Raw genomic sequence first — 19992 nt, 5'->3', positions numbered from 1 at the left:
TTTCTTTCTGGGGTGACAAAATGTTCTAAAATTGATTGTGTTGATGCTTGCACAACTCTGTGAATATACTAAAAATCTCTGAATTGCACACTCTAAATAGGTAAATTATATGGTATATGAATTATATCTCAGTATCTTAATAAAGCTATTAAAAAACCTGACTGCCAAGTGCTAAGAAACACAAAACAAAATAGATCTTACTTACTTTTGAAAGCAAAAGAGCAAAGCGACTTAAAGAGAAATCAAACATTTGCTTTATTTAAAGCTTGTAAAATGCCATTTCATTACATCAGATTTTCACAAATGTAAGATGACTATGTCATGAGAGAAGCAAGAAAAAAATCAACACCTTAGAAGAGAAAAAAACCCATAATTTAGTTCCAGCTTCTTGGTTTGTAAAATGAAAGAATGGCTCTCCGAACCCATGTTTTCTCCATTTTAATAAAAAAGGGAAAAATGTGTTTGTGTGTGTGTATGTGTGTCTGGAGGAGGGTATTCTCAATGGGTGGGCACTCCTCCCAGGGGTCCATGTTATCTGCACACAATTCACCCCAGTAATATCATTTCTGGTGAGAATCTGACAAGCTAAACAGTAATATACAGATTCGTTAGTTCTGGCTGCCCAAAACATTAGCAAACAAAGAAAATGCCAATGGTTAGATTTAGGGTATACCTGCATCTCTTTCTTTCTGGCTAATAAGATTCTTCTAAAGAACAGTAATATACTTGGAAAACAGAAGAATTTTTTAGATCTCAGTTAATATGACAAAAATGGAAAACTGTTTTTTATTCCACTAAAATGTCCCACAAAATAGTTATTTATTGCTCATAGCAAAAGCTTGAGATTACTATAAAAATACATCCATGACAGTGGTTTATCAAGAGATGACATGCCTCATCTGTTAGGGGTTGAAAAAGGGCCACTTGTACCAAAATAGAGATGTTACATTTATTTGAAAATCCTATAAATTACTTCAATTATACATAATTCCACATTTTTTAAGCTCAAATGTTTTAAATACCATCCCACATCTGATAAGCTCATAGCTATTGTCAGGCACATAGTATATATTCAATCAACACTGGAGTTCTCTGTCCATTCACTTCAAATGACACAAATGAGATACTGGGTTTGTTGTTGAAAGGCAATCAAGCAATTCCACTTTTGCAGACACTATTTGGCTATTATCTGTATGCTAAGCAATTTCCTAGGAGTAAGTGATGAGGTACAGTTAATTCCACTAATTTCAGTAGCTAACAATGAAGATGACTGTGAAAAATCTGAAATTAAAAATATATTTAACCACCTCTTTCAAAAACAATGTATGTTATAAACTAAAATTGAAATGGGCTGAATATGTAATAATTAATGAAAAATACCTCAGGTTTAATTTGCAAAATGATACAGTAAATAAAACTCACTTAATGCTTAAAATAACCAACCTTAAAAAACCTAGATTTGAAGAATTTTTCATTTCTCAGGTTCTTAATTTGAAAAGCTATTAATTTTAGAATTCCTTCCCATAAAATCCTGAAGGTTGTCTAAGATAAAATTCCAGAGACTGATTTTCACATATTTTATATCAAAGGAATACAAGTTGGGAGGTTTCACTTAGTATTTTCAAGAGCCTGTGCATTACTCTAAAACCTTTAAACAAATTTGCTAATAAAACAAGAGGGCATAAATGCAACCACAAAACTAAATAACCAATCATGTTAATAAATGCCCCCAGGAAATGTCTTTTACACACAAACATAATTTCTGATTATTTAACACATAAAAAGACATTTTTCTACTTTTCCCACCTCCATCTCGATTCTTTAAACAACAAATACAGCTTCCCAAGTCTAAAATATTTGAGTAAAATTGCAACTAACCTTTATATACGCACTTGGGTAGATCTTATGAACAGCATCTCCAGGTGCACGCCCAGCTTCTCTGTCTAAGTAGTAACTCTGTACAAAGACTGCATGGTCGCTAAGGCACCTGACCCAAACATCACCTTCACCTTTACATTCCAACTGCACACCTTTGCCTATGTGCAACCTTAGGAAGAAAAAGGGAATTACATTCCATTTTGATAAGTATTTAAAAATAAATTTTAGTTCAGATTATATAGCATACCCAATAATGAAAAACTAAAAAGAACAAAGAGGGGCTGGCCCTGTGGCTGAGAAGTTGAAGTCCCACACGTCCCGCACATTCCGCTTTGGCGGCTGGGTTCATGGGCTCGGATCCCACGTGCAGACCTACTCGACTCATTGGCCATGCCATGGAGGCATCCCATGTACGAAGTAGAGAAAGACTGGCACAGACGTTAGCTAAGGGCTAATCTTCCTCAAGCAAAAAAAAGAGGAAGATTGGTAACAGATATCAGCTCAGGGATAGTCTTGCTCACCAAAAAAAAATAATAAAAAAAGAAAATTATATACCACCATAACCAAAATATAGCCATTGTTAACATTTTTTGTGTATTTCCTCCTTTTATGAATATCTTATTCATATATAATAATGATGAGCATATATATATCGCTTACTATGTGTCAGGAACATTTAACATAAATTCTCAATTAACCCTCACAATTCAATGAGATAAATACTACCATTCCCATTTTATAAATGATGAAACTAAGTCTTACAGCTATGCTTCCCAAATCAATAGCCACTAGCTATATGTGGCTATTTAAATTAAATTAATTCAAATTAATTTAAAATTTCAGTTAATCACATGAGCCATATTTTAAGTGCTCAATAGCCACATGGCTAGTGGTTATTGTGCTGGACAGAATAGATATAAACCATTTTCTTCACCACAGAAAATTCTATTACACGCCACTGGCTTAGAGAGTAGGTAATCTGCCAAAGTCACACAGCTAGCAACAGAGTCATGATTATGTGCTTACGCACATGCACATTTCCTTAACGAGGTGAGATCAGACAAGACCTAAAATTGCTTATCTTTTCCTGTAATATTTCATCTTAGGCATTTATATTTGATTATATAAATTTTTATTAACATTTTAATGACTACATAAAACGAAAGTTTATCAAAATTAACTTAACCATTTCCCTTTTATTATCAGTTTTCCAACATTATAAATAACACTTGCAGAAACATGTCTTTATTTTATATTATTTCCTTTCAATAGATTTGTAGAAAAAATATATGATCAGAGGAAATAAAAATTAGGTTTCAAACTGGATTCTAAAAGGTCTAGTTACCATTCAAAACATAGAAACCTAACAACAACAAAAAAAGACTATCTTTATCATGTTTTATTTTATTTTTTTTTCTCTGCTTTATCTCCCCAACGCCCCCCACCCCGGTACACAGTTGTATATCTTAGTTGCACGTCATTCTAGTTGTGGGATGTGGGACGCCGCCTCAACGTGGCCTGACGAGCGGTGCCATGTCGGCGCCCAGGATGTGAACTCTGGGCCTCCGCAGCGGAGCGCGGGAACTTAACCACTCGGCCATGGAGCCGGCCCCTTTATCATATTTTAAATAACAAACATCTACAATTAAAATGGAATGCTTACAAATTCTGAATTTTCAAGATGACCTTTATTCTTTTATCTATATTTGAAAACTTACATAATCTACACTGAAATATATAACTTCAAAATAAAGACTATGTAACATATTCAATTTTTAAAATAACTAACAATTAATACCTTGCTCTCTCAATGGCTTCTGTCCTGTGGACATTGGAGAGTTGACCCAAGCAAAAGCGATCTCCTCCAGAAGGGTCCACATATCCATCAACAGTAACAATAGGGCAGCTTGAAGGAACCTTAAATGTCTCTCCGACTTGAACATCCATTTCAAAGTAAGCAATGGAACACCAATACTCAGGAGCTGTAGGAAAGAATGGGAGAGAACATCCACCCATGAGAGAAAAATATGAGATTTTCACTTTCACTTCCTAAGTCAAACTTTTCTTAAAAGAATGGGTGAAGGGAAGAGAGAAGCATCTGAAAAGCACCCAAAAGAATCTAATTAAAATGACAATGCATTAAAAAGTAGGCATTTCCATGTCTTCTATTGTTCAGCTCAGTACCTAGTATTCTTGAAACTCCAGGGTCTTTTTTTTTTTGAGGAAGATTAACCCTGAGCTAACATCTGCCACCAATCCACCCCTTTTTGCTGAGGAAGACTGGTCCTGAGCTAACATCCATGCCCACCTTCCTCCACGTTATATGTGGGACCCCTACCACAGCATGGCTTGACATGTGGTACGTAGGTCCGCACCTGGGATCCGAACTGGCAAACCCCAGGCCAAAGCAGAACATGTGACCTTAACCGCTGTGCACCCGGGCTGGCCCTCCAGAGTCATTTTTGACATCTAGAATTCGGTTCTTACCTTAAAGGACCCAGTCAACTGAGAATTTATAGAATGGAGGTAATCACAACCTAACATAAATTATTTTACCATATTGTTTCATTTGACTGCATATACTATCTTCTACGCAGTTTGAACTTCTATTGTTTAAAAATACACTGACTCTAAGACATATTCCAGGGAAGTGTTCTTGAATAACATCAATCCATGGTATATTTTTATAGATCCCTAAATGAGAGAAAGGGCATAAGGAAGTCAGCCATTCCAGACCAGAGCCAAGGTTAATTACAATCCAACTACACAGTTGCTATGAGCAGGAATTCTCAACTCTCTTGGGTCACTTGTCCCATCTGTATTTTTGGTGAAATCAATTCATGTTAACTACTACAATTTTAACTTTGAAGATGTATTTAGTGTATTCATTTGAACAACAGATGATTTAAAACAATTATGACTGATTGAGGAAAAAAGGAGACATTACTTGGTTTGATTTACAAACATAACCAAGCAAATATTTCTAATTTTTGTTTGAATACAATGATTATTACATAGAGCCCACACACGGAAATTATTTGGTTTTCCTTTTTAAACTAATTTAACAGGTATTTATGGAGAATCTAGGAATCATTCTAGGCACTAACATACATAGCAGCAAATAAAACACCTATTGTCCCTACTCTCATGGAGATGCAGAAGCAGACAAGCAAATAAACAAGATAACTCAGGTAATGATAAACACTGTCAAGAAAATATAACAGGGCATGGGACAGAAGATGAGTGGGAAGATTTCAGACTAGATGGTAAGAGTCCATCCTCTCTGAGAAGGTGAGACCCGAAAGGCCATGAATCCATGTGAAGACTGAACATTTCAAGAGGAAAGCAAATGCAAAGGCCCTAGAGTGGATATGGTTTGACATATTTAAGGAAAAAAAAAGTTCAGTGCCCTTTGTTAGAGAATAAAAGTTTTCTGCTGATAAACCAATTATTTATCTGCAGCTTAATGTGCCACTTATGACCTATGAAGTAGAATTTGAAGCAATCAAACTTTCAACTTTCAACTTAGAATGACAAAAAAGTGCACCTTTTCAAAATCCCAAAATATCTTAAAATGAAGTATGATTGATGCTTAAAATACATTTTTAAAAAAATCTTATAAAATCTATGTATCTAATTGTTCAAAATGTTGTCAAGGAAGAAAGTACTTTCCAAGGAAGAATAAAACATTAGAAGAACTAATAAAACTATTAATAAAAAATTTAATTTAATAAATTTAATTTAATAAAAATTTAATAATTTAATAAAAAAATTTAATAAAAAATTAATAAAAACATGAAAACTAGTGATATACTAAAGTGCCTTCTTAAAAAGCCAGTTTTGAAATATTTATCAAGTTATTTTTCAAAGTAAAATTCTTTATTAAAGACATCACATTATGCTACGGATAAGAAGCTTCAGCAAACCTTTCAGGTATACTGGTGGAAGCTAAAACTAAAGAGGTTGTCTAAGATAAGATGATAATTATCCAGTGTTTTGGCAGCAAAAAAACAGTAACAGAACTTAAAAGAGGTCTTTAAACAACCAGTCCAAAGAGTAAATTTTGTTACAAACCATGCCCTGAAGTCATGAATGTTTGCAATGCTGGGTAAAAAATGGGGCCCCAGTACATGTATTTCCTCGTTCATAGTGAAGAACACTATCCAGAAGTAAAGTTCCATGGTGAGCAGACTTTTTTCCATGAGAGTCAATTCAGGGGGAGAAAAGGGAGTTGTATAATTTTCATGTTTAAATAAGAAAAACATACTTTTATCATCATGAATTGCAACATCTGCAACTGGACTTAAACCGTATCTTATTAGTTCCCACTCACCAAAGGGTTGGTTTTGTTTGTCTGCCTAATATTTCAGATACCAGACAACAATGATGGTTATATAAAGCTGCATCTCTGAACAGGTTTAGTATGAGTTGACCTGCTAGTATTGGGAAGAAGAGTTTTAAGAGATTTGAGGATAAAAAGAAACTGGCATCAGAGCTGCACCACAGACCAGGGATGAAAAAGGACCATCTATTAAGAGACTATTAAGGTCTAGGAAAGTAGGAGGAAGGGCATTACTATCTGTGAGAAAAGACGGGCTAGAGGTTATCTAAGTGGGTTCCAGAGACCTTGGCAGTGTTGGGATACAAAATACTAGGTGAAAAACTTTTCTACTTCAAATTTGCTAAACAGCTGGGAGGGAACATTCTTATTTTTCAAAAAGGAGAAGATAACAGGAAACACACACTCATTAAGCCTTTCTGGATCTCTCTCTGCTCTTTTGCTCCAAGGACCAAATGCCATATAAGCAACAAGCCTGCAGCTTCTCAAAACTAGCATCAATAGCAGGAGAGAATTACTCCGTTCAGAGAGAGCTTTCTTAGAGCCCCAACTCATCTGAAAGGGAGTGGGATTGTTATGTGCTTGCTGACGTTGATATTTTTAGTTTCTTGTCCCTAAATTAGTGAAGTTCAGCTGGTCTCATGAAGCCTATGGGCTGTTCATCACTGGCTAGAGAAAAAGTTTTAAAAGACTGAGTTAAGAACATGAAATTTTTTTTAACAATACAAGAACTTAGCTAAATATTTTTTGTAATGGGGAAATGTATTATAAAGCACAGTTTTACCAAATAAACACTGTTCAATTATAATGGGAAATGTAAGTCTCCAAAGCATTATCTTCAATTTCTGAAACAGTCATTCAAGAAAAGGTTAAAAATTTGGTTAAAGCTCCTAAGAGATTCATTATGAATTATTCATTTTATTATTTAGATCTGAAAGAGATGCCCTATGAGAATCTTTTATGAACACATAAAGGTTCTCTCTTGAATAGCGAATAGTTCCAAAGTACTAGAACACAACCTGAACTTGGAAACTTGTGGATTTTTAATCCATTTACGAATTATCAAAACAACTTCGAAGACACTGAGGAAGCTCTTCATTTTAATTTGTAATCAATATTTAATTTAATGAATATATCTCAGCTTTAAGAAAAAGCAAAAGCAGAGTCCATAAAAAAGAAAAGATTAATCTTTTCTAGAAATATTTTTTCAACTTAGTTATCAAAGTCAAAACATAGAAATCACCAAGTAAATGACCTGTCTGAAATGTTTCACACTAAGATAATGATGAATACTACTTTTATTTTCTACAATTTATATTACCTATATTTCCTAAAATATTTATGCAACTATATTCAAAAGCAATTTCTCAAAATAGATTCACTATACATTATTGATGATTTTAACTATTAAAAATATTTTATATATTCAGAGGTATATGCATATTTCCTGCCCAAATGGTCCTAAGTCTATGGCAGAATATTTTAGCATTTCTTAATCAGACCTTAAGGGGCTGCATTAACCATACACTTAATACAAATATTTTTACTTTGGTGTCTTTTCTATTCATTCATGAAACAAGGGTAACAGATACGCAAACTAATAACTGTAATTTACAAAGTACTGGATAGCAGGGGACACAAGGGATTAGGAAACGCTTCCCAACAGTGGTGTACTCGAGCTGGATCTTAAAAGAGTATGCCACATTTAGGAGGATAGGAATGTGTGGTTCTCACCTCCTGATATTCACATCCTTGGATGGTCCCCCTCCCCACAAAGATGATCTTATAGAAATGATGATGTGATTTTTGAGGCTAAGTCTTAAAAGACCCCGAGGGTCTGTCTTGCTTTCTCTTGACCACTCACTATAGGGAACCTGGTTGTCATGTGAAGACACTCAAGAAGCTCTAGGGAGAAGTCTACACTGAAACCAGAGCTTCCTGCCAACAATAACACTAACTTGCCAGGGATGTGGGTAAACTACCCTCAAAGTGAATCCTCCAGTCCCAGAAGAGCCTTCTGATGATGGCAGTCAAAGCCAACAACATGAGTGCAACCTCATGAGACTGAACCAGAGCAAACCAGCTAAGCCGCTTTCAGATCCCTGACCCAGAGAAACTGAGTTACTAAACTATTATTGCTGTTTTAGCCTGCTAAGTTTTGAGAGCAATTTTTTGCAGAACAACAGATAACCAATATAGAGTACGAGACATATCAGGCAGAGAACCACACGTGCAAAAAAAGCACAGAGGAATGATACAGCTGAGCAAGCTTGGGTAAGCAGTTCAGGATGGTTAAAGCATAAGAAGATGAGGCTAGCGAAGTACGCAGGGACCAGGATCGGAGACTCCTTTCTGTCCAGCTAAGGAATTTGGACTGTATCGTATGGCCAAGCACTGCAGTGTTTTAGTTCTCAGTCTGGGTGATGGTTACACAGGTGTTGGCTTTACTGTTATTTATTAGGCTGTATGCATACTAATGCACTTTTCTGTATACTACAATTCTCAATAAAAATTTCTGTAAAAAGGCAAGACCTCTTCATCCACACAAAAAATGTTTAAAACCACTGGCAATATGTAACTAACATAAAGAAAATCCACTGAAGAGGATAATTTAACTAGTAAATATGTATGGTTAAAAAATGTTTCTGCCCCACCAGCAGCACTTTTCTCCTAATCAAAACATATTTGTCTCCTAAATCAGCAAAAAGTTTATTAAACTGTCACACCTACTGCTCGTGAGCATGATAAAATGGTTCTCATACTCTGATTGTGATACTGTAATGCAATTTGGCCTTTTGACCCAGAAATTCCTTAAATCTCTTAAACTGAAATATGAGAAGAGTTACAAGCAGTAAGATTTTACCTTCAACTTTTTTTAACAGCTAGAAGAAAAGAGAACTACAATAAATAACAGAACACTGTTAAAGAAAATTACGTAGAGCTATTTGAGGAACTATAAGTTATTCTTTGATCATTATGGTTACTGTAGTCATATTTTTTAAAAAATCTTTATTGCAAATACATGCTGAAATATTTACATATAAAATGATTATATAAGCTTTTCTTCAAAATAATAGGTGAGGATGTGAATGAAAAGTAGGTAAGGGTATGAACGAAACAGGATTGGTCATCTGTTGATAAGAGCTGAAACTGAGGGATGATTACAATGGAGGGCGGTTTCCTATACTATTCTGGTATTTGGTGTCTGAAAATTTTTCATAATAAAACAATTTTTTTTCAATTAGGAGAAAAGAATTAAGGTGATGAGTTGAAATTGTAAACAGGTGGAGGGGAGGAAAACAAATCAAATCCTACATTTATGTTTAAAAGTCTATGGCATTTTCTTCTATTTCCAAAGTTTCTGTTTTATTGTTTCCATAGTTTAAAAAGTTACATTCAAACTTTTAATTGAGGGCATCTACTTAGCTATTTACTCATTTGAACATAATTTAATCAAATTGTTTCCAAATTCTGGTTAACCAGAGATTCCTGACTCTATCTTATCTTCTAAGACAGATACAGCGAATTATTTTGCTTTTGAGTATCTACTTCAGATTCTTCCCTAGCTTTTTTAAGCTATAGTTTTACAGCTGTTCCATTTTGAAACCTAGTTTTCTTCTGCTGAATATTTACGTATTCAATGCTAAAACCAACATTTTGGTATGCTATATTTTAGCTGACAACACAGTTCTTGTCTCTTCTTTCAGAGACAGTTAAAAAGAATCAAATATAAACAGTTTGACTATATTGGCTACTTGTAAACTGTTGATTAACTAATGCCACAATGAGTACTGTACTTTGCAAAGTTAAGTTACTCTATAATTATATTAAAACTTGTGTGTGTGTGTGTGTGTTTCAATCACCATAAAGAAATCTAAATAGAGGGAATCAATTTTAAACATACTTACCAGGGTGATTGGAAATGGGAGGCTGGAATGCAAGCTCATTGTGAACTGGCCCTAAAGAAAAGACAATAAAAATCCCATTTTTATTTATTAAGTTTTCCAACGCTAAAACTTTTAATAAACTTTAGTTAAATATAACTGCTGTACCTTAGGAGTTGTTTAGATCAAGCTTATGCAATGTCTAAGAACTTAAAAGCCTAGCTTAGAGTACTTCATTATTATAACAAGAAAATATTCTTGAATTACTTTAGCAGATATTCAACAGCTAACACTTTAGTGCTATGTGCCAAGTGCTATCAAGTAATTTATAATAGTCGTACACACAAAATTTAATGTAAATTATAAATGATTTATTCAGTAACATGTAATACAGTATAATTTATAATGCAATATATAATAATTCAAATTGTTAGGCTCATTCTAAAAACAAGTGTTTATGGTTTATTAAATTAAGCATATTTGCATAATAGAACAGTAGCTAACATAATTGAGAGATTATCATGTGTTAAGACATGTGCTAAATACCTCACGTGAATTATTACATTTACTTCTGACAACACCCCTTGAGGTACATACTACTATTATCACCCTTAAGGCTTAGGGAGGTTAAATTACTTGAGAATGGTCACACAGCCAGTGAAGGGTCCAAACTCAGCACCCCCAACCACTATGCAGGCCCAGGCAGCCATTAAAAACTACATTCTCTTAAGACATGGACAAATAGTACCATAACTGAAAAAAAGCAGGATACAATAATATATACACAGTATGATCCCCGCCCCCCCAAATTTATATATATACCTATTTACATGACTGGAAGTAAAAATGTGACAAAATATTAAAAGTGGATATCTCTGGGTAGCAGGATTCTGGGTAATTTTTATTCTTATTTACATTCTTCTGTATTTTCCAACTTTTCTGTGGTACTATTAATCTTATAATGGAGGAAAAGGGATTTAATACATGTGAAAGATTTACAATGGAGGAAAAAGGATTTGATATATATGAGAGATTTACATTCTTGATTGTACTAAGCCAAATGAACAATGTTCCTATTCCATCTGAATCTGCAAGCTATGGTTATCAGTAGGGTACCCCTCCCAGTCAAGCCTGCACAGAGTAAAGTTAGGTTCAACAGCTGAGAGTCTATGGTATGCCGAATACTATGGTGAGGGAAACCTTGAGATCCTGACACTTAAGGGGTTTCAATCCACTTAGGGTGGATATACAGATACACATGAGATCTAAGAACATACACAAACAAACAAATGAATGGAAATCAATGTGGTGTTAATGAAACATCAGCAACAAAGAAATAAATGTATTTAGTAAACATCACTCCTCTAAAACAAAGGTATGACAATCTATGGAAAATAAATAATACTGTTTACAAAAAATACTAAAAAGCACTAATCATTTGATCAAACTAAATTGCAAGATGAATAAAAGATGTGAAACCATTTTTTAAAAAACAGAAAGAAAACAAAGTCCTCAAAAAGAAAAGGCCCTTACAACAAAAACAAGAGCTTACAGTAATGTCCGGGATGGGGCGGCATAGGCGGGTGGTGCTGAAGATGGCCGTTTTGGTGGTGAGGCAAATTAGGTGTGTATGGTGCGGTCCTACTTCCAGTCCAGGTGGTAGTGCTGTCTAAAAATTAAGGCCCACATGGATTAATTTGCTTTTATGAAGTCTGCCTATTTTTTCTCAACTACTTAAAAGATTTTTAAAAGCATGTACATACTATGATGGTAAGTAGCTGGCTGACCAGTAAATCCATTCTGCTGCTGTCCTGGCTGAGGCCCTGAAGCTATCTGCAACAATCCTTCACTATGGCTGCCTGCCAGTATACTGGGAGGCTGACCTAGAGGAACAAGAAGACATTAATACGGTACATTTATAGATGCAATCCTATGGTTTTACACAGTAAATGAAAGACCAATTATATCTGATAGTCACATCTATAAAGATGAGCAAAAAGTGCAACTCATCCACGGCTTATCAAATAAAAAACCCTAAAGTCATCTATAAAGGCTAATCTTAACTTGAAGAAGTTCAAAATTAGTCCATCTTAAGTAACGTCTAGCTAATGTTAGTGGCCTATTTCTTCACAAATATTCTTCAAATGCCAGCAAAATCCCACTATATGTCTAGCCTATCATAGTAACTTCTTCAGAAGCATATCAGCTCACTCCTGGCCACTAAACTCCATCCAGTTTGGGACCTTTCTGATTAGGACTCCCAAAGTCCAGGCTCAAGAAAATGTTGAAAACTGAAAACTTCATTATCAGCACTGGTACTGGTAATGGCAGAATGCTAGGGTTTGAGAAAAGAAAAGCAGAGCAGGCAAATACTTTAAATGGAATGTGATGGGTAAGGCGAGGAAGTTAAAAAAGAAAAGGTCAAACTGCACTGTCCAATCATATAGCATTTGCTAGTAAAAAAAAAAAAAACCCATCCGTCTACTTTGAAATTCTCTCACATACTTTTAAAAACCAAGAATCACTTCTTTCCAAGAATACTATCATATTTCTGAATTCACAGGAAACCAGTTGCCCTCTCTATATGTAACATACCAGGAGGACTAAGCTTCCTCTGACTTCTACGCTATTCAAAACATTCTCTGATACTGCTTACTGACCTACATTTTTAAGGCTTTTTCTTAGTGGGAAAAGCTTGATTTCTTTAAGCAAGCATTAATTAAGTCAATTGTTCATCTCATTTAGAAAACACTGAAATTTCATAATTGTTATTTGTCCACTGGATTCACCTCAATCTTCTGTCATCTAATTGGGCATACAATCAGATAGAAGAGAGTAAATGACACCATTGCTCAACATATCCAGGAAAAGGAACATTTTTCTCCTCTCTACAAATCACATTTCCTTAAGGCTAAGATTGTAAAATTAAAAGCTTAAGAGAATATTTTAATATTTCCCAAATTATTTATTTTTAAAGATGTTTTTAGAAACCTCCCTTCCTATTCATCCAAAAAAATTTTTTGCAAGTTATCTTTAAAGGTTAATTATATTTTTACTTTTGCTTTTCATGCTATATACTCTGTTCACGCTATATACTCTGAGCTAACTTAGAAAAACTATCACTATAAGGAGGAATTAAATTATTTTAATTTACAAGGATTTAGAAAGAAACTCTGAAGATACTCAGGTGCCAAAGGAACATAAACTGTAAAGTAGCCCACTGTGGTTATCTGGACTGAGTATTTCCATTACACAATTCCAACTACATAAGATAAAATTAAACAATTCAACTAAATCAGGTCATGTAAAATAGTCTTCTAATTCCCCTATTTTAGTCCAATTTCTTTTCTTTCTTTTGATTCTATCAAATATTTTTTGAGATTTAAGGGAACATTTTCCACAAATTCTAAAACCTAAAGTAATTACCATTCAATGGTGAAAAAACATCCAAAAAGTACCAAAACAAAATTATTTGCATTTGATTTATATCACTTTTTCTGGTCTTCAACAGGACTTGGCCCCAAGGAAGAGAACAGTTAAAATTAAGTCACTTTAGCAATCATCAACAAAGGCATGCAAATTCAATCTCCAGATAATATCAACAGAGGTAATTGGCTGTGCGCTTCCACTAATCTATGCTCAAGTGGCTGTAATGTACCTTCTTTTATTCTCCATCGCTACCCACTCTGTTTGTCAACTATATTCCCAAATTGGCAAATACAGAGTAAGACAGATAACAGAAGCACCAAGTGGTTACAGGCCAGGTTCTAAAGTATGTGCTTACCCTATATGACCCATTTAGAATATGCTATCTATGGTGAGACTGTGATCTCATGTAGCAAATCCAAAAGATACTGCTTTGAAGAGGTGAAATGAATTAAAGATAGGGAAATTGGGTATACTTTACGTGAAAATTCAATTATAGAAATCAGTCCTCCATTTATTCCAAAGATCAAATTTCTATGTTGAATGCGATGTGATATTAAAGTAAACAGAATAATGCTCCCTTTGGTAGCAGCTAACAAAGTATCAGTCCAGATCTATCAACAATCTACCGCTGATGTGGGCTTAGCCACAATCTCCTTAGCAACCAGATGCAGTAACACCGTATGAATGCCAAGATCCTGCTCTGTGATTAATTAAAAAAAGACCTACTACATTTGCCAAGCAGCAAACTGCCCAGCCTTTGGTGACTGTGAAAATAAACAGCAGTATTAATGGAACCAGGTCATTATTGCCTTGATCAGGCCCCAAGAAAAGGTGAACCTAACACCACTCTGCCTCCATGATGTGGCAGAGAAGGTGACACCTCTATTACGGGAAGAACCTTTTTCTTAAGGTTCTTGTCAGGCTTCTTGTTAAAAAAAATGGTTAAATAGGGGCCAGCCCAGTGGCACAGCAGTTAAGTGTGCACGTTCTGCTTTGGCAGCCCAGGGTTTGCCGATTCGGATGCTGGGTGTGGACATGGCACCACCTGGCAAGCCATGCTGTAGCAGGCATCTCACATATAAAGTAGAGGAAGATGGGCATGGATGTTAGCTCAGGGCCAGTCTTTCTCAGCAAAAAGAGGAATATTGGCAGTAGTTAGCTCAGGGCTAATCTTCCTCAAAAAAAAAAAAAAGGTTAAATATATGGAATTAAATTTTACTAGAAACTGACTAAAATACTTAACGTCTATCTTGAGGGATATATGTTATAAACAAGTTTGTCAAGATGCCTTTTTCTAAGTTTGCACAATGGGAGACTGAGATGACTATTATAAACTAATATTCTGTCAGATAAAGCAAAATAAAAACATTGATTAAAGAAAAGATTGCAATTCCATGAACACAGATTTTTATACACATCTTGGTTCAAAACTACTCATTAACTACTTAAATATTTTTCTAAAATATATCTGAAAGCTCAAGAGGCTTCTCATTTCTGCATAAAATAATAGATAAAGTACAAATTAGACCATTAATTTAAATCAGTATTATAATCCAAGTCATTACTTAAATGCCAAGTGACTCTACATCAACATAAGAACATTTAAATAAACTGACACCATTTTTTCTGGGACCAACCCAAAAAACTATTTAATACTTGTTTACTTATAAAAGACACCATAGTACTTTTAATTTTTACTTACTTGGAGTATTCCTCCAAGTGACTAGATAGAAATATTCAACGGTTAAGGAAATTCAACTTGCTGACTACATCTGATTCTACAACTCACTTGTGGAAGCCACAGGAATGTTGGGAAAGTTGGTGGTACTGGTAGCATTCGACTCAGATGGAGCTAACAGAGCTGGTGTGCTGTACGTCTCCGTCGACGCACGATTACTTGGCGGATGCTGGATGGTTTGAATTGAATGCCCTTCAGTGGATAACGATGGCTGTCCCTCAAAGTCATGAACATATTCATCCTTCACCAACATACTTGGTGGAGCTATACAGAAAATGAAACACATTTTAAAATCTTATAAGCTTCTATTCTCAGGGAAAAAAAATCTTTTAAGTAATACAAGACTACCTAAAATCAACTATAGTATAAATAACTGTAACTCAGAATTTTTTCATAATATTTTAAAAGCCTACTACTTTATCAGCAAAAACTATTTATTTAGAGGTAGTGGCATCAGATATATTTTATCAACCAATCTGACTGGCTCCTTAAAATCTGAAGCTAGACTACATTTCAAAAACCTCCAGCAATGATCCTAAAGAAGTATTTCTTAGTTTCTTGATTAACCTAGAGTAATTACCTTAAATATGTAACATGAGGTAGATGAAAACCAAATGGCTTGGGAAAATGCTTATTCAGGTGAGAAGACAAACGTGAGATCAAGTACTTAGCTGTACCTTTTTGCTAACTTGACATTGTAGAACTATGAGTGGGATTTGATAGCTATCCAATTCCAGGATCTAGAATTACTGCTAAAGAACATAATCTCTGAAAGCGAAGTGCATTGTATGTTCCCTAAAGGGTTAGAACTGGACAGAAAAATCCTAAATGGTAAGTCAAACTGAAATTTCCTTCTAGAAACCAAATCAAAATAATGATGTTTGATAACTTTGTGGTGTGAAAACACTCAGTAAGTAACATCATTCACCTATGTGGTTACACCTTAATAAGCAAAGGCAGACTCTAGCTAATACAACATAACACTTTTCCTTGAATAAACCAGGGAATAGTTGGCTTTGTTGTGAGGAAAAGAAGAAAACTAAAACTGCATTTATAATGTCAATTGTTCTCTGCCCAAAACCTCCCCATCTGTTTGTGGGCTATTGTTTTGAGGTTTGCTTTTTATCTTTAGCAAACAACCTTTCACTCCTTCTGAACTAACACTACTCCAGAATTTTACAATCCACTGAACTTGAACAGTAGGTTCTCTTCTTAGAGCAGTCAATTAATAGCCACAAAAAGACATTCTCTTTTCCATTAAGAATCAGCATATAGTGCTCCTTATCTTTCCCTATGTCAATCTTTGAAAAAATCCATTACACAAAAATACCAATTAATTACATGGCTATTTTTTAATTAAATTTAGACTATTTCAAAGCGATAAGAATAAATCATTGTTCAAATTTCTATGTATAATCTCTTAAAGGGCTTTTTCAAGCATCAAAAGTCTTGCAGACATTGATATTTTTAAGACCCATAAATTCTACTCCAGAGTTTCTATTTAGAAAATTCTACAGAAACAAGAAAATAATCAAAAGGATGATTAACACATCATTATATATCAGTAAAAAGAATCGGACCCAACCACTCATCACTAATGTTGGTCAAATTATAAAAACACAAAGAAAAAATTGTTAAGAACATAAAGTGGGTATGACTGTATTTAATCAACCTTTTTTTTAAAAAATTACGTTCTTCAACAAAGTTCTATGATTTTCTTCATCTAGATTCTGACATCTTTTTAGTTCCTGGATATTTTAGGTTTTCTTCTTGTTATCGAGACTAGGATCTTCTTACCAAGATATTAGTATTGCTAGTACATAAGGAGAAAGCTATTGATTTGATAATATAGCTGGTCAACTTGATACCCATTGCTTCTGCTTTTCAATCGATTCTTTGGCTTAATGGTCAATCATAACACCTGAATTCTACTTTTAAGGAGTTATGCCTCATAACTTTTTCTTGTCTAATACATTGGCTAAACCTTCCCAAATGTAAGTTTGGGACTTCTACCAGTCTACAAGTCTCTTTAATCAAATAACGTAAAAGATACGTTTCCCAGGTATCAACAAGGATAGATATCTGAATACAAGTTTGCCAAGAGAAAAAAAAAGTAGGTTACAAAACACTATTGTCCACTATGATCATATGCATGTTTAAAAAATCATATACTGTAAGTAAAAAAGCAAGGTCCAGAACAGTATACCATATGCTTTTTGTTTAAGAAAGGAGGGAAATAATACATGTGTTTTTGCACAAAGAAACCCTGAAAGGAAACACCAGAAACTAATAAAAGTGATTACCTGAGGTAGGGGGGAATGGGGGCAGGGGTGGGAGCACTTCTTTTCACTGTATACCTTTTTATAGTATTTTGATTTATGGATCATGTATTGCCTATTCAAAAAAATAAAATTAAAAAAAAACATATAGTATATATTTTTAAAGTCCAGAAAAACAGACACCAAACTATTTAGTATTTCTCTTTATGGACTAGCATTCAACAAATTCATTCACTGAAAAAAATATGTATTGAGCACCTATGTTCCAGGTACCGTTCTAGCACTTGGGATACATCATTAAACAAACAAAAAAACCCTCTGCCCTCGTGGAGCTTACAGTCTTCTGTAATATTTTTCTACTGTTTACATACATAACAGCAAGCACATACTACTCCAGCTCCTCCCAGCTGTCTGATCTCAGGCAAGTTTCTTGACCTCTCCAGGCACCAGTCTCATCCACCAAAGTGTGGATAATGCCACCTACCATGTAGGGGTATGAGAAGGATGACACAACACTTGTAAATCATTTAGCTCAGTACCTGACACAAAGTGAGTACTTAGTAAGTGTTAGCTATAATAATTGAACCATATTTTTAGAGCAGTTATACACGTACACATTTATTTGTAAAATGTCTTATGAGGGGTAAGGACTGTATAGGGGACAGAAAAGTGGAAGCCTCTGAGCTCATCCTAGGCCTGTGCTCTTTATCACCACCAGCAGACAGGACAGGCCACAGCACTTGCCTAATGGTACTGTCACTGTCTTATTTACCTTTTCTCTTCTCCACTAGACTATGAGCCCTCTAGAGTGGAGAAAACACATCTTATTTATCCTATCATCCCTGGAATCTGACACAGTACCAGGCAATACATGCTCATTAAATATTTGTTAAAATGAATACACAGGTCAATGTGGTCACGGAAAGTTTCATGAAAGAGATGAGAGAGGCTAGAAATGATTACCAGCAAGATCCCAACTCAAAAGTGAATAAATTATCCCTTTTCGTAGCTTTCAGTTACCTGGCTTTGTATTATTCCTTTGTCCAAATCTAGAAGGAGCTCTGAGAAACACCTGTGGGTTTTCTGAGAAAGCCAGCCTTTACATAACCACCACTAGGGGGATCCACAAGGCCAAACATAGCCCTCGAGCCACTAAAAAGAGGCTATCAACGTACACAATCCCATTAAAAACAGGTACTCATAGGAGCATTTTAGGATACCAGAGGAGTGTGATGAGTCTTCAGAAGTGGACCCCTTCACAATCACCTCTCTAGGGAGATTCTGATATAGTTATCACTAGTCTCCCAACCCCTAACACCAATAGGGCTAAATCCTTTAATTCTCCAAAAACACGAAGAATGGTGAAGATCTGAAGAGTGCTTACTTTCAAAGAAAAGAAGTGACTTGATAACAACGTCTGTGTGATGAAGAGGAGGGCTTTCCCCAATCTTAAAGCTACCCTTCCTAGACCACCACGACCAACCCACCGTTATCAGAAACCTACTAACCATTAACAAGTACCAAAAGGCACTAGAATATTCCCCTATTATTAGTGACACAGAAGAAAAGTGGAAAATAAAGACAAGTAGACTTTCATGCTCTTCTTAAACTTTGTTTAAGGTCAGATGTATTTCTGACCCACCTCTATGATTCTGCAACCAAAGAGGTGCTAAGCTACTAGCTTCCCTCCAAAACAATGGCACACCCTTCTAAGATGATAGTGACTCTTCATCAGAGTTTCTCTGCAAATTAATTAGTTCTTACAGAAGTTTTAGTCCACTAACATGTTCTAAGTAACAGAGATAAAGTTTTAACAGATGTCTGTTCTCAAATATTACACAAAAACCCCAACAAAAAACATAACATTCCCATTTGTGTTTTATTTTCCCACCTCAAAACACTTTTTCCTTAAAAAAAAGAAAAAAAACCTCACTTTCTTCTTCTCAAAATAAGATTAGATCATCTGTGATCAGCATATACTTTAAAGTAACCTTGTTGTATTCACTCAAAATATAACAAGACTGAAAAAAGTATTAATATATGCAGTTTTAAATCATCCTTAAAATTATCTATCATACATAAAAATAAGTTAGGCTGAAATGAAGAAAAATTAGAATACTGGTATTCTTAAAGGATATGTTATACATGATTCCAAATCACCAAACATTACAGCCATTTAAACATTATACCCATTTAAACTCTGGGCTCTATGAGATTTTCTTCCAAAATAGCCAGTTCTTACCAATTCAAAAAATATTCTTCCTTTATATGTTTTATGTTCCCCATCACATTTTTTAGACTACTTTAGTTCATAAATAGTAGTTTAAGTCCAAAGAGCTAGCAGCCTCTTTAAATCCAGTTTTAAATGCTGATACAGGCAAAAAAAAAAAAAAAAAAAATCTACATTTTCAAAGCAGTAAGTTTTTTCCTTCTAAATGTTACGAG

The 19992-nt window shown here is 34.7% G+C and overlaps 1 protein-coding gene across 4 annotated transcripts in view; it reads right to left on the bottom strand.

Annotated features, from left to right (window-relative positions):
- The window catches only part of SMAD4 (SMAD family member 4), a 50636-nt gene that overhangs the window by 13594 nt on the left and 17050 nt on the right, over positions 1-19992 (bottom strand). For all 4 annotated transcript variants that reach the window (XR_011542044.1, XR_011542045.1, XM_070627601.1 and 1 more), the window contains exons 5-10: positions 15320-15532; positions 11865-11984; positions 11654-11770; positions 10126-10176; positions 3677-3860; positions 1879-2047 (exon numbers count right to left, since the gene is read on the bottom strand). Coding sequence is in view for 2 of the 4 variants with exons in the window: in XM_070627601.1 (XP_070483702.1) it covers positions 1879-2047; positions 3677-3860; positions 10126-10176; positions 11654-11770; positions 11865-11984; positions 15320-15532 (854 nt within the window). In the remaining 2 variants the exon portion in view is untranslated. The remainder of the gene's footprint in view (positions 1-1878; positions 2048-3676; positions 3861-10125; positions 10177-11653; positions 11771-11864; positions 11985-15319; positions 15533-19992) is intronic.

Source organism: Equus przewalskii, chromosome 7 (genome assembly GCF_037783145.1).
Source record: "Equus przewalskii isolate Varuska chromosome 7, EquPr2, whole genome shotgun sequence".
NCBI classification, from domain to species: Eukaryota; Metazoa; Chordata; class Mammalia; order Perissodactyla; family Equidae; genus Equus; species Equus przewalskii.
The sequence above is the reverse complement of the archived record's forward strand: the minus strand, read 5'-3'. Positions and strand labels throughout refer to the sequence as shown.